The 13,789-nt window shown below is 46.3% G+C and overlaps 1 protein-coding gene across 2 annotated transcripts in view; it reads right to left on the bottom strand.

Annotated features, from left to right (window-relative positions):
* Positions 1-13,789, bottom strand: part of LOC148660413 (butyrophilin subfamily 1 member A1-like) — an 87,139-nt gene that overhangs the window by 1,445 nt on the left and 71,905 nt on the right. The window contains exons 1-8 of one of the 2 annotated variants that reach the window (XM_088637784.1): positions 13,058-13,699; positions 11,425-11,498; positions 10,432-10,779; positions 9,317-9,598; positions 9,108-9,233; positions 7,931-7,951; positions 6,851-6,868; positions 3,846-3,872 (exon numbers count right to left, since the gene is read on the bottom strand). In XM_088637784.1, coding sequence (XP_088493910.1) covers positions 3,846-3,872; positions 6,851-6,868; positions 7,931-7,951; positions 9,108-9,233; positions 9,317-9,598; positions 10,432-10,779; positions 11,425-11,497 — 895 coding nt within the window. In that variant the 5' untranslated portion in view covers position 11,498; positions 13,058-13,699. Of the gene's footprint in view, positions 1-3,845; positions 3,873-6,850; positions 6,869-7,930; positions 7,952-9,107; positions 9,234-9,316; positions 9,599-10,431; positions 10,780-11,424; positions 11,499-13,057; positions 13,700-13,789 lie in introns of those variants that run through there. The other variant, XM_088637785.1, reaches the window with a different exon arrangement.

Raw genomic sequence — 13,789 nt, 5'->3', positions numbered from 1 at the left:
CATGGTTATTCTGGTTCCTCTCTATCAGTTAGATTGTTTAAGTCTCATTAAGACGAAATTCTTAGAAGCTGAAATTGCTGCCACTTCATTAACAATAACAGGGACCTGAGTCACACAGGCAGTAACTGCAAGCTTGTCTCCTCCTGCGCTGCTGAGGACAGTAATAAAAAGGATCTGTTGTTTGTGTGTGTTAAGAGCTGTCTGTCAGTGTATTGAACTCTGTCACCTGAATTAAGGCTGAAGTTGTCTTCACACAAGACAGGGGAACCAGAAAGAGAACAGACAAAGCTTGTGTGTGTCTTTTTTTCTTGTTCGTTACACACAAATCAGTGTAATACGTATGGAAACCTGAAAAACAGACATTGTGGGTCAGTTGTAACGAACTGACACAGCGCACTAACTGGAGCTCAGCCCCTGGTCAGCACACAGCTCTGTGTTAAACTAGCGCGCCGACTTCAGACCAAGAGCAACGAACTTGGCCGCTGAAATCAGTCCGCAGCTCCGAGCTGAACCTGCTCTCCACTGCAACGAGCCCAGAGTGAGAGCTGCTGCCCTCTAGAGGTGACTGGAGTACAGGACTGACTCCCAGCGCCTCTTCACATGGGGAGACAGCTCAGTGTGGGACAGGCGGAGCTCTGGATCACAGGAGAATAGAGGGGAAACAACACCGGCACTACGGCAGGAAGTCATGTGTCCGTCACTTGGAAAAGGATTGTAATGTTTAACTTAAACTACTTTCCAGTGAAACCACATTTATTAATAATGAACTTTATTGATGTGTTTATTCATGAGTAATTTATTAAAAACTAATTTTATTGTTTCTATTAATGTATTTAATGTCTATTAATACAAGTAATTTATTAACAATGAAATTTATTGTACATCTTTATTAGTAGCTGTGTGTAAAATATCTTGTATGCGACAGTGTTTTTTCAGATATCCCAGGGAGTGAAGAGAACTGAAAATAAGAAAATATTTAAATAGTTTGAAAGTCTTAAATGTGTTTTGTCACATCTGGGTGTGAATTGAGCAGATTTGTTAATTATTTGTTGTGATGTGACTCTACAATTGTATTTCTTAAGGGAAAGCAGGGATATTCAGAAATTGGGGGAACAGATATTAGCGTTATGTAGTCAAATGTAAAGGTTAAAGAAATAAAAATACTGAAATCTCCATCTTTTTAAAAGTGATGATTTGTGTCAGTTCTAGATGAAGGCAGTCTGCAGGAATGGCTGTAAGAGCTGATGGAAGGACATCTGTGGATATTACTGCACAGAATGATTTAACCTCAATAACTTTCCTTACTCGTTTCGACATCAGTTTGCTGGACTAATAATTAATTTCCCACCAGATCTCACTGTTTTCACTGTTTGTATTTGTTGAGCCATGTGTTGGTGACCCTGCTCTTCAAGGCTCAGCTGTGTGAGTCTGCAGGTGTGTGTTCATGCTGAAGATCACGATGGTCAGGTACAGTATAACTCCTACAGGCAGCGCCTGGCTCAGACAGACTACAGAAGGAGAGAACCTGGCAGTTCTGCTGCAGACCAGTGAAGAGAGCTTTCCCTGGATGGCCAGGTGAGAGGATGGAGTCACTGGTACTGAACTCCTCTGTGCAGAACCGTGCGTCTCGAGAGCAGTGCCAGCAGGAAATGCCGAGTGGCCCTCAAGCTAATAGCAGCGAGGGGCCACACCTCCTCCTGGGTACCAGTGCAACAGCTCCAGAGCAGCTGAGAGTTACCATGGAGATACAGCAGGGAGCCCAGAGACTCCCCATCAGCCAGGAGACACTGACCCACGGTGCGAGGGAGCAGCATCCTGAAACTGAGGACAGGGGCTCGGCCTTCAAGACCACAACAAAATCAGACAAAATGGTGGAGGAGCTTTCTCAGCGCAGCAAAGAGGGACTGAGTGAGGCAGAGCAGGGACAACCAAGGACTCTGCTACGAGAGTTTGCAGATGTGTTTGCTGGAAGAGAGGAAGACTGTACTCGTACAAACAAAGCTCAGTGCACCATCGACACTGGTGAAGCAAGACCCATCTGCATCCCTCCCCCTGCCTGGCCATCCACAAGAGAGCCGAGGCAGAGGAAGCAGTCCGGGGTCTGACTGCAGCAGGGGAGATCGAGCCCTCTGACAGGCCCTGATCTCCCCCTGCAGAAGGACGCTTCACTGCTGGTCTGTACAGACTACAGGGACTCAACAACGTCACCCAGAAGGACTCTTGTCCCCTGAGCCACACTGACGAGGTGCTGGATTATGTCTCAGGGTAGCGCTGGTTCAGCTCTCTGGACCTGTACAGCAGCTACCGGCAAGTTGAGGTGCCCAGAGGTCAGGCCAGAGACTGCCTTCTCCAGAGGTCAGGGGCTGTGGCAACACACGCTCCAGCCTTCTGGACTGTGCCCTGCCCAGCCAGCTCTGAGCGGCTGATGGGAAGGGAGCTCAGTGGCGTGCCCAGGTCAGAGTGCCCGGTGTGCCTGGATGACCCTCATTCTCCAGGTCCTGGACAAGTGAAGAAAGGTCAGGGACCTCATGAGGAGGACAGGTCTCTAGACTCACTGAAGAAATGAATCTCCTACAGCAAGAGACTCGTTTCCTGGGAGCTTCTGAGCCAGAAGGGGTCTCCACAGCCCCTGAAGAGGAGCCCAGCCGAGCCCAACTCCTGGCCAGCCCCCCGGTCAGTTCAGGACTGGGAGACTCCAGTACATCCCCAGAGTGATGGGTAACTGCTTCAATCTGACACCTGCTACCCAGCTCACCGCCGCCCACCAGAAGGACTGGGGCAGACACTCTAGACAGCTTGTTCCCATCTCCCACCACTCTCTGTGTAAAGGTGTCTGTTCCAGAGCTCATTCTCCAGTGCCTGAGCCAAGTTTACCTTATTTAGTTTACTTTAAACATGAAAGAAATCTTTATGTTCCTTGTGCTGTCATTTTTGTACTGGGACGGTATAAAATGTATTTAGTCGAAATGTGTTTAGTAGTACAACTCTTTGGCTAAACAGACAGCAATATTGCTAGGCTTTCCTTAGTTTACTTCGTCTGTTTTGAGTCGAGCAGCTCAACTTGAACGATCACAATGTGTCGCTACATATGCGCAGGGACAGACTTGATGAAATTCAATTTAATCAAACTACGAGGGGAGAAAATTCTTTTAAAATGAATTATCGTCTGTCATGCACTCAGCTACTGGGAAAGAAGCACCGACAGGAAGCATTTTGACCCTGAGCCAGCGAGTGACGTCACGCTTCCTCTGTTCAGAACGATCCTCATGCCCCTGAAGTCCCACTGTCATGCCCAGTACACCTAGAGGGCGCCCTATTTCTCTCCTGATCCTAGTTCCCTGTGATTATTCATGTCTTTCAGGTGTGTCGTGTTGTGTAGCCTGTTTACTTCCTGTTTCTGCTCTGCTCCTCGCTCAGCGTTGGGGTTCGAATGTCCTGAAACCCGCCTGGCACCAGGTCGCCCCACGTCCGCTACCTGAGGGCCTAGGTTTCTATACGGCTTCTCCTGAACAGCTGAGCCCGGCTAACCCCCGTCTCGCCGCTACGCATAGGGTCTTCCTCACCCTCATGTCATTCCATGGTTCGACCTTTCTGACATCCGTGACACCCACCTGCTCTGCGTCACAGAGGAGCAACTGCAGGAGAGTTTAGGGCAACTGGGATTTCCTGGGGTACAGCTGATAAGGACATCTCAGGTACTTTGCTCACAACATTAAACACATCAGCTGTGTATAAAGCAGGAGTTACAACATGTCCCCCTGTTAGAGTAAGAGCCTGTATTGACCCCTGTGACCCTGCTGTGACCTTTGTAAATGACAAGTTCCTGTCAGTGACAACAGACTCACCTGCATGTTTGCGAAGCTTCTCAAACTCTGCAAACAGAGAGAAAGATGTTAGAGAGCTGAGAGCACATTCCTGCTGGAGTCTGGTCTCCAGGTGTGCAGTGTTGTGTGTTGTAGTGCTGTGCTGATCTCTCAGGCAGGACAGTAACACACAGGAGTGTGTTGTCTGGCCAGTGGAGCTGTGGGTCTGTAAGAGACACTGACAGCTCATCCAGCTTGTTATCACACAGTCCAGCTCCACACCTCCCACTGCCTCCAGTACAAAGACAAGGACAGGAGTGACTGAGCAGCCTCCTCACAGGAGTCTGAGCCCTTTCTCTGTTCCAGAGCTTCTGACTGTGAAGCACTGAGGCAGAGCTGAGGCTCAGGGACAGAGAGCAGTTCAAACTCCCCTGTGGGAGGAGCAGCATCACACAGCACTTTCTCCAGCTGAACACACCCCTGACACACAAGATCACCCTGCTGCACACCTGATCTCAACACAGAGAGCAGTGAGACACACCTGTTCACACACCTGATCTCAACACAGACAACAGTGAGACACACCTGTTCACACAACTGATCTCAACACAGACAACAGTGAAGACACACATGTTCACACACCTGATCTCAACACAGAAAACAGTGAAGACACACCTGTTCACACACATGATCTCAACACACACAACAGTGAAGACACACCTGTTCACACACCTGATCTCAACACACACAACAGTGAAGACAAGCCTTTTCTCACCCCAGAGAGCAGTGTTAACACAGCCTGTGTGAGATGGGCAGTGAAAATTTAGATTCTGTACTTGTGTGCAATGTTCCCTCTAATTTCTAATGGTCTGTGTGTGCAAAAATTTCAAGTTGTGCAACTTTATAGTCATTATCAAAGCTACTATAAATTGTACATGCATGTTTTAAGAGAAAGTATGAGCTACAGTACTTTGTTTTTTGATGCAAATAAACAGGAAATTAATATGAATATTGTTTTATTCTTATGTTATGCAATTTATAATGCAAATAAATATCACTACAGTTATTACAGTGTACAAATAATTTAGTGCATTTATTTGTTCTCTCTCCTGTCTTTGGCATTTGCCCATCCTGTGTAAACCTTATCCAGACTAATGAGCCCTCCATCCAGATGAAAGCTTTTATTTCTCATCAGCATATCCAAATGACACTCTCCTAAGCGGTTTCTTCATGTGTTTTTGAGTGAATTCATTAAGCTGAAACCCCGTTCACAGTCAACACTGGATGCTAGAAAAGGTCACCTGATATCCATCAGCTTTCCAAGGTCACAAAACTGTTCATTTTGAAGTGCAAATGTCACCATATCAGCAAAGTTTTAACTAGTTTGCATTTATTATTTCACGCACAGCAAATTTAAAGTCATTTAGTTGTGCTGCTGCACCATTAACTTTGCCCAACATCACTGACGCACCGTCCGATGTAAACATCACCATTTTCCACAGGTCAAGATGGTGGTAAAACTGCTTGACTGCCAAAACACTAGAAGAAAAATCACATGCCTGCAGCTGCACTATTCCACCAAAATAAGTTTTATTCACAGTAGAATTTTTAGGCTTAAATTTGAAGTGAGGCATTTGTTGACAGGTATATCTGTGCTTTCATTAACTGTTAACGTATGAAAATCTGCTGAAGCTATTTCCTCAATCATTTCTTTTTGACGATGCTGTTGATAATCTCCAAAAATCCCAATGTGTAATTTTTGCTTTGCTAACTTTCAGGAATTTTAACATACTTTGTCACATGTTCATAAACGTCTTGACCTGAGAGTTATTCATTTTAATGGCTAACAGAACACTGTCGATAAGCACTTTAATCTCTGAGTTTGAACATTTTCACTCTCGTTCCTCTGGACTTTCATGCAGCAGCCCTGTAGCTCGTAGTGAAGGATTTTGGCGTCTGTGTTTTTCTACACCATCAAGACGTGATTTTCTTGTGAGATGACCCTTTAAAAAGTTTCCAAATGTCATCACCCTCTTTTAACTAGAAAATTCTCCTGGAACTTTCGCATCACGACAATACAAACATTTAACACCATTTTTTTAATCAAACATAAATATTTCCCATAATGGAACATTTATCAAATTATGGGATTCATGCTGTTCTTGTATACTCTGGAGTAGCAGTTTCTACCATTTCTCAAGCCATCCCACTCTAAATGAACTTGCAGTTCTTTTGCGCTTAACGCCCTTCACCTCTTTCAACATAGTGAATCGATATTTTTATTTTTTTAATAAAATAAACTTTTACGTGAGTAATACAAATTTGAACACAATAAGTCTACGTTTCTACGATAAGAAAAGGAAAAGGCTGTTTGTTGTGAAGCACAGAGACCCAAAAGACCGGGACAGCGATTCAGCGAGCCCAGTCAGAGAGAGAGTGTGGAGTGAGCATGAGAACATGAGAACATGAGGTACGAGACTACGAGAGCAGAGATATCGATGATCGAGCAGCAGTAATACTGCACACAGTTGGGCCTCTCGCAGACAGGCTCATGTGGTCAGTTTAGCATTTTTCAATTGAAGACCGTGTTTGTTTTATTATGATCATATTTCAATGAATTTAATTTTTTGTGAGCAGTTCAATTTCCTAAAGTATGTGCTCTGATTTCATAACCTGTGTTTAGAGGGAACATTGCTTGTGTGCAGTTTGTCTCAGGTGTATTGTTTCTGCTTTGCCTGCTCATTTAACTTTATTTCTATAATAATGAGAAGAATATTGAAGACTAATTTCACAGCTATAAATCTCTGACAGAGAGGGGCTGGTGTTTCAGGTGGGCTGATGCTGGTCTAAGGTTCAGTCACTGTCCAGTTCCCAAGACTCAGATACCTGGCCTTCAGACATGGACCTCAGGTACTGAACTGCCAGTTGGATTCAATACACATGTCTCTGACATTAGGAGCTGTATTGTACTGTATATGTAACACTACTGAAGAGCAAAAACCCATTCAACTCCTTTCAACAGTTCTCTGTGTGTTAAACATCCTTACCTCCAGGTCTGCATTTCTCTGAAAGAGAAAGAGCAGTGTGATGTTAGAGACACTGAGAGCTGGTGAAGACTGATACACAGCTGGAGTGAATGAGTGTGAGAGAGCTGGTGAGGACTGAGACACAGTTAGTGTGAATGAGTGTGAGAGAGCTGGTGAGGACTGAGACACAGTTAGTGTGAATGAGTGTGAGAGAGCTGGTGAGGACTAAGACACAGTTAGTGTGAATGAGTGTGAGAGAGCTGGTGAGGACTGAGACACAGTGTGAATGAGTGTGAGAGAGCTGGTGAGGACTGAGACACAGCTGGAGTGAATGAGTGTGAGAGAGCTGGTGAGGACTAAGACACAGCTGGAGTGAATGAGTGTGAGAGAGCTGGTGAGGACTGAGACACAGTTAGTGTGAATGAGTGTGAGAGAGCTGGTGAGGACTGAGACAGCTGGAGTGAATGAGTGTAAGAAAGGTGGTGAGGACTGAGACACAGCTGGTGTGAATGAGTGAGAGAGAGATGGTGTGGACTGAGACAGAACTGGCGTGAATGAGTGTGAGAGAGCTGGTGAGGACTGAGACACAGTTAGTGTGAATGAGTGAGAGAGCGCGGGTGAGGACTGAGACAGCTGGAGTGAATGAGTGTGAGAGAGCTGGTGAGGACTGAGACACAGCTGGAGTGAATGAGTGTGAGAGAGCTGGTGAGGACTGAGACACAGCTGGAGTGAATGAGTGTGAGAGAGCTGGAGTAGACTGAGACACAGCTGGAGTGAATGAGTGTGAGAGAGCTGGAGTAGACTGAGACAGCTGGAGTGAATGAGTGTGAGAGAGCTGGTGAGGACTAAGACACAGCTGGAGTGAAAGAGTGTGAGAGAGCTGATGAGGACTGAGACACAGCTGGAGTGAATGAGTGTGAGAGAGCTGGTGAGGACTGAGACACAGCTGGAGTGAATGAGTGTGAGAGAGCTGGTGAGGACTGAGACACAGTGTGAATGAGTGTGAGAGAGCTGGTGAGGACTGAGACACAGCTGGTGTGAAAGAGTGTGAATCTGAAGGAGTGAACAACACAACCTGTTACAACACACACATGGACTCACCTCGGTCTTCACGTAGCCAATCTGTAAATGGAAGAGAAGACATTGAGGTGTTCCAGCAGCCCAGCCCAAGACAAGCAAAAACAGACATCAGAATAGACTAAAAATTAAAATAAAATAAGTACAACAATACAAAATAAAATACGGTTAGGTGTGTGCAAAATATGCTCATAGCCACTGTAAAACAATTAAATATGTGCAGAATGTGCATAAGTACTATATATACAGATTGAGTGTCCAAAAAGTACAATAGTGTACCATGCTGTCCATAGAGGAGCAGACGAAGGGCTGACAGTCCTAGCCTAGGGCAGCGTTATACACCCTGACAGCCGCCGGGAGGAAAGACCTGCGGAAACGTTCCCTTGAACACCGTAGCTGGAGCAGTCTGTTACTAAGTGCTCCACTGCCTAATAACAGTCTCATGTAGCAGATGAGAGGCGTTGTTTATGATGGCTGTGACCTCGGTCAGCATTCTCCTCTCTGCCACCACCTCCAGGGGGTCAAGGCTCATCCCCAACACAGAGCCAGCCTTCTTGATGAGTTTATTGAGCCTATTTACAGTACATCTCTTGTCATGATGCTGCTGCCCCAGCACACAACAGCGTAGAAGATGGCCGCCGCCACCACTGATTCATAAAAAATGTGTAGCAGTGTTCCACACACACCAAAGGACCTGAGCCTCCTAAGAAAATAGAGTCGGCTCTGACCTTTCTTGAACAGGTCGTCAGTGTTACCAGACCACTCCAGCTTATCATCCAGGTGTACCCCTAAGTACTTGTAGGAATGTACGCCTCTATGTCCTCACCCTGGGTGGAAACAGGGTTCAGCGGAGACTTATTCCTTCGGAAGTCCATGACCATTTCTTTAGTCTTGCTGGTGTTGAACGAGGTGGTTAAGATGACACAAGTCCACAAAGCTGGTAATCAAGCTCCTATATTCCTCCTCCCTCCCCTCTCTAATACACCCCACAATTGCAGAGTCATCTGAAAACTTCTGCAGATGACATGTCTCAGAGTTGTACCTGAAGTCAGAGGTGTAAAAGTTGAACAGGAATAGAGCAGGGACAGTCCCCAATTTACACAAGCTCTGCAGGTTAGAGGAGACTTTCCCTACTAGAATATCACTCAAGATGAAGATGAAAATAATTTGAACTATTTTAATGAATTAGTCATTGAAATACCTCTCTCCGTGCGCAGTTTGACATGGCGATACATGATCATAGCAAGACCAACAAGAGCACAGAGCACGAGGACCAGGATCACCCAGAAAGCCACCATCCAGGGAGAGACTCGGGGGAAGAGTTCACCTGGAAAACACAGCATCACAGCTGCAGAGCTGCACAGAGTCAGGGCGTCCTGAAGGCTGTGAACAGGAGCCCCTGCTACTCACTGGGGACGTCGATCTCTGCCTCCCTCACTTGGTTCAGCTGCTGCTGCTGAACTCGGCAGGTGAACCTGTTGGTGGCGCTGTGCTGCACGGTCACCTGTCTCCTCACAGTGAAGAGGTCCTGGCTGTCCCTGTGCGTCTCTGTGGGGTCGGCAGTCAGGCTCTGTCCTTCACTGTCCAGCCACACCACTTCAGGCTCTGGGAACCAGCCTTTAGACTCACAGCCCAGCCTGACCCCCTGAGCCTGGTGTCCTGTGACAGAGACCACTGGCTGGCCGCCCACAGCTGAAAGAGTTTTTAAGAACAGTAGATATTTTTTAGCAAAAGTTAACAAGATAAATAAGAAATTGCTTATGTGAATCTCATTTTATTTTGGTGATAGAAACACCGGTATATCATTTCAAACTAAGTGTCTGCCAAATATAATATTGCAGTAAAATTCAATAATTAATCATGAACTAAAGAATAACTTACTGTAGACACTGCAATGACGCTAGTATACTCAATAGCATGAGACTGATACTCCCTGTGCATTCATTTGTTTTTTTAAATTGAGAGGTCTGTCCTAGTCTGATGACCTCCCACTGGGATCCTAGAACTAACAGTGACCCCTCTAGGGGAAGACTACATGGTCCTATTCCTTTCAATTACTCTTCATTTAATTACTTAATTAAACTTAATTACAGCTCAATTAACATTGAGCTCCTGAGACAGCAGCAGCAGCTGGTTTGATGTCTTTTCACTAATTACAGCCCATGACCCTTCCTCTGTCTGCTGATGTTCCAGTGAGGCAGAGGGAGGTCTCAGGACTCTGCCTGTGCTATCTAGACTCCTGTCTCCCTCATCAGTAAGTGGAGAAAACTGAGACATCACTGGTTAGTGTAGGAAACTCCATCAGACACGAATGCTTCCTGTCAGCCCTGGACCAGCTGGCCCACTCTGATTCTCAACAAAAAAAAAAACAGCCACCTGTACCTCAGTTTGTATCTCAGTGTTGTAACAGATGTGGCTCTGGCGTTGTGCTTAGTGCCACCAGCACCTCTACTGCCAGTTTCTCTTTCTCTGAAGGAAGCCCACATTACTCAAGATACTGAGAAATAAATGAAAACGGAACTGACCTCTAACATCCACTTCAATGACAGTGTCATCGTACCAATCCAGAGACTCAACTACACATCTGTATCTCCCATGGTCAGAGCCTCGCACCCGTGTCAGTCGTAAGGAAGTGTTGCCTTTACTGAGCTCCTCTAGAAACAGTGCGGCTCTTCCCCTGTAGGTCAGGGCTTGATCTTGCAGCTCTGGTCTTTGCTTGCGGTATAAAAACACAGGTTCAGATCTCTCATCTCTGTACCAGCGGATTTCTAGGTCCACAGCGCTGATCCTGGGTGAGAGGTAACAGGGCAGGACAGTGTCTTCACCAGCCACAGCGACAACAGGATCAGCTGGACCAAGAACCTGAAACGTCTCTGGAGAGAGAAATGAGACACAGACTGAGACTCACATTGTCACACAACATCACCTGTCCCAGACACCCTCACACGTTACAGAGAGAGAAAACACACAATTTCACACTGTCACACACTCTGAGACTCTCACTGTCATACAGTCACACAATCTGGCTGAGACTCTCACAATCACACAATCACACACTCTTAGTGAGATTCTCATTGTCACATAATCACAATCACACGCTCTGACTGAGACTCACAATCACACAATCACACACTGAGTGAGATTCTCACCGTCACAAAATCACAATCACACGCTCTGACTGAGACTCACAATCACACAATCACACACTCTGAGTGAGACTCTCACTGTCACATAATCACAATCACATGCTCTGAGACTCACAATCACACAATCACACACTCTGAGTGAGACTCTCACTGTCACAAAATCACACACTCTGAGACTCTCATTGTCACACAATCACATTCTCTTAGACTCTCACTGTCACACAATAACACACTTTGAGACTCTCACTGTCACACAGTCACAAAGTCTGACTGAGACTCTCACTGTCACACAATCACACAATCTGACAGAGACTCTCACTCTCACAGAACAATAATTCCCTCCTGATTCTAGTTTTCCTCTCAGAGCTGTACCTGGTCTGGAGACAGAGATCTGCTGGACCAGCAAGATGATCAAACACAGCCACTCCAAGTGACCAGTCCTCATCCTGTAACACACAGTCAGAGAGTGAGTAAAGACACAGGAGCACTGATTCACCTGATGACCACTCCTCATCCTGAAACATACTCATATTCCGTCAGTAAAGACACAGGAGCACTGATTCACCTGATGACCAATCCTCATCCTGAAACACACTCTCACACAGTCAGTAAAGACACAGGAACACTGTTTCACCTGATGACCAGTCCTCATCCTGAAACATATTCTCAATCTAGGTGGGTAGCTGCATCAGCATGCGTAGGCTGCAAAGGAACAAGTAATAGGTTTATTCCATGCTGAAAAAAAGAAGAAAGAGAACACAACGTTTCGGCCGTGGAGCCTTCTTCAGGTGTCTCTCAATCTGTCAGCAAAGACACAGGAGCACTGATTCACCTGATGTCCACTCCTCACCCTGAAACACACTCTCACACAGTCAGTAAAGACACAGGAGCACCGATTCACCTGAGGACCAGTCCTCATTCTGAAACACACTCTCACACAGTCAGTAAAGACACAGGAACATGGATTCACCTGAAAACCAGTCCTCATCCTGTAACACACAGTCAGAGAGTGAGTAAAGACACAGGAACACTGATTGACCTGATGACCAGTCCACATCCTGAAACACACTCTCGCAGAGTCAGTAAAGATATAGGAACACTGATTCCCTGATAATCAGTCCTTATCCTGTAACACATAGTCAGAGAGTGAGTGAAGACAGAAACACTGATCCTGCAATGTGTCGTTTCACTAGTCTGTCTCATAGCTTAGATGTCCTGAAAGTCTTTTGGAGTCCAAATGAAGCTATTTAAAAATCAGTGTTTTAAATGCCCTGGGAGTGTTCTGTGACTTTTCTATTCCTTTCAAAGTTCAGTGTATAACACAGGATACTGACATCACTCTATGAAATGAACCAGGTTCAAGTCATAGTGCTTGATAAAGTCAATGATTCATGAAGCAACCACAGTAAAAGACCACAGTACACTAATACTGACAACCTCACACTGTCAACAAAATACAGATCCGGGCTCAATTCTAATTGACTTCAAAGAACAAAGACATCCAAAATGTCAACAGAAACTGCATTTAAACAGGATTTACTGTAAAGAGGACATAGTAATACAGAGAGACAGCAGTACTGTTCAGACAGCAGAGTTCTTACTGTTGTTCAGAGTGGAAAATACTGGAGTCATTAAGTGCCACAACAGGGAATCAGTCACTGAAGAAGTACAACCAAGGCACAGTCTGTCTTCATGTCCCCCTGCCTCGTTCTGCTCAGAGACAAGAAAACTACTTCCTGTTCACATTTCAGGAAGTTCTGAACTAAAGAACTCGAGTGACTTTTACTTTCATCTTCAGCAGGACAGATCTGCCCAGTGTCAGGTAAATACACGCATTTTAATACACCGATGTGTGAACAGGCTGCCCTTGGCCAGATGGCAGGAGGCAGTGTGCTGGACTATAAGTCTGCCAGGAGAGTCTGCCAGATGTGCTACAGTGCTGCTGTTGTGTGCAGGGAGGCCTGCTGTCTGTCTCACAGCTGTACAGTTCACTCTGTCTGCTCACCTGCTCACAGCGCAGTCAGGACCTGGACACTTCCTCAGGCTCCTGGATCCAGTCTGGGAGCTGCTGTGTCCAGTGGATTCTCACCCCGGAGACGCAGGCTGTGTCTCTGCCGCTCGTGCTGTGGGCTGCAGCAAGGCTGGGTGAGCTGTGCTGAACACAGGAAGCTTTCACTTTCTCTTCTGTCTGAAGGGACACACCCCTCACCTCCACACGCCCAGTCTGATCAGCGTGTCTGGAGACAGAGGCATCATGTCTCAACTGCAGGGTCCAGTGAAGACACCTGGATTCACAGCCTAAATTAAAACAAGTGCGAAGATCTCTTTCTAATCTGTGAGCTCTGATTCCCACAATCCAGACCATCACCGCAGATCTCGAATTACCTCCACAGAAGGTGCTGTAGAATAATGCAGCATCAGATAAGAACAGATGCTATTACAGACAGATGTGCTGTTTGAGGTCACTGCACAGACTACAGGTCCACACCTGCACACGGACAGTGGCAGGCACTGCGCTCTCTGCTCTGAGGGGCTCAGCAGGGCTGCACTGTTGAAACGCACTGAGTCCCCAGACTGGGAACAACCTCAGGGCTCCCCTTTCCCCTCTCCTCAGTCCCTGCACTTGTTTCACCCAGTCAGGGCAGAGACCTGAACAGTGACTTCCTGCCCTTCCTCACAGGCTCCTCCAGTCACATGACATGTGGCCCCACCCCCCATCACTCAGACTGTAAGGACA

The sequence above is a fragment of the Lepisosteus platostomus genome, chromosome 6 (assembly GCF_059453375.1).
Source record: "Lepisosteus platostomus isolate fLepPlt1 chromosome 6, fLepPlt1.hap1, whole genome shotgun sequence".
Taxonomy (NCBI): domain Eukaryota; kingdom Metazoa; phylum Chordata; class Actinopteri; order Semionotiformes; family Lepisosteidae; genus Lepisosteus; species Lepisosteus platostomus.
Note: the sequence above shows the minus strand (reverse complement) of the source record. Positions and strands in the feature narration are given on the sequence as shown.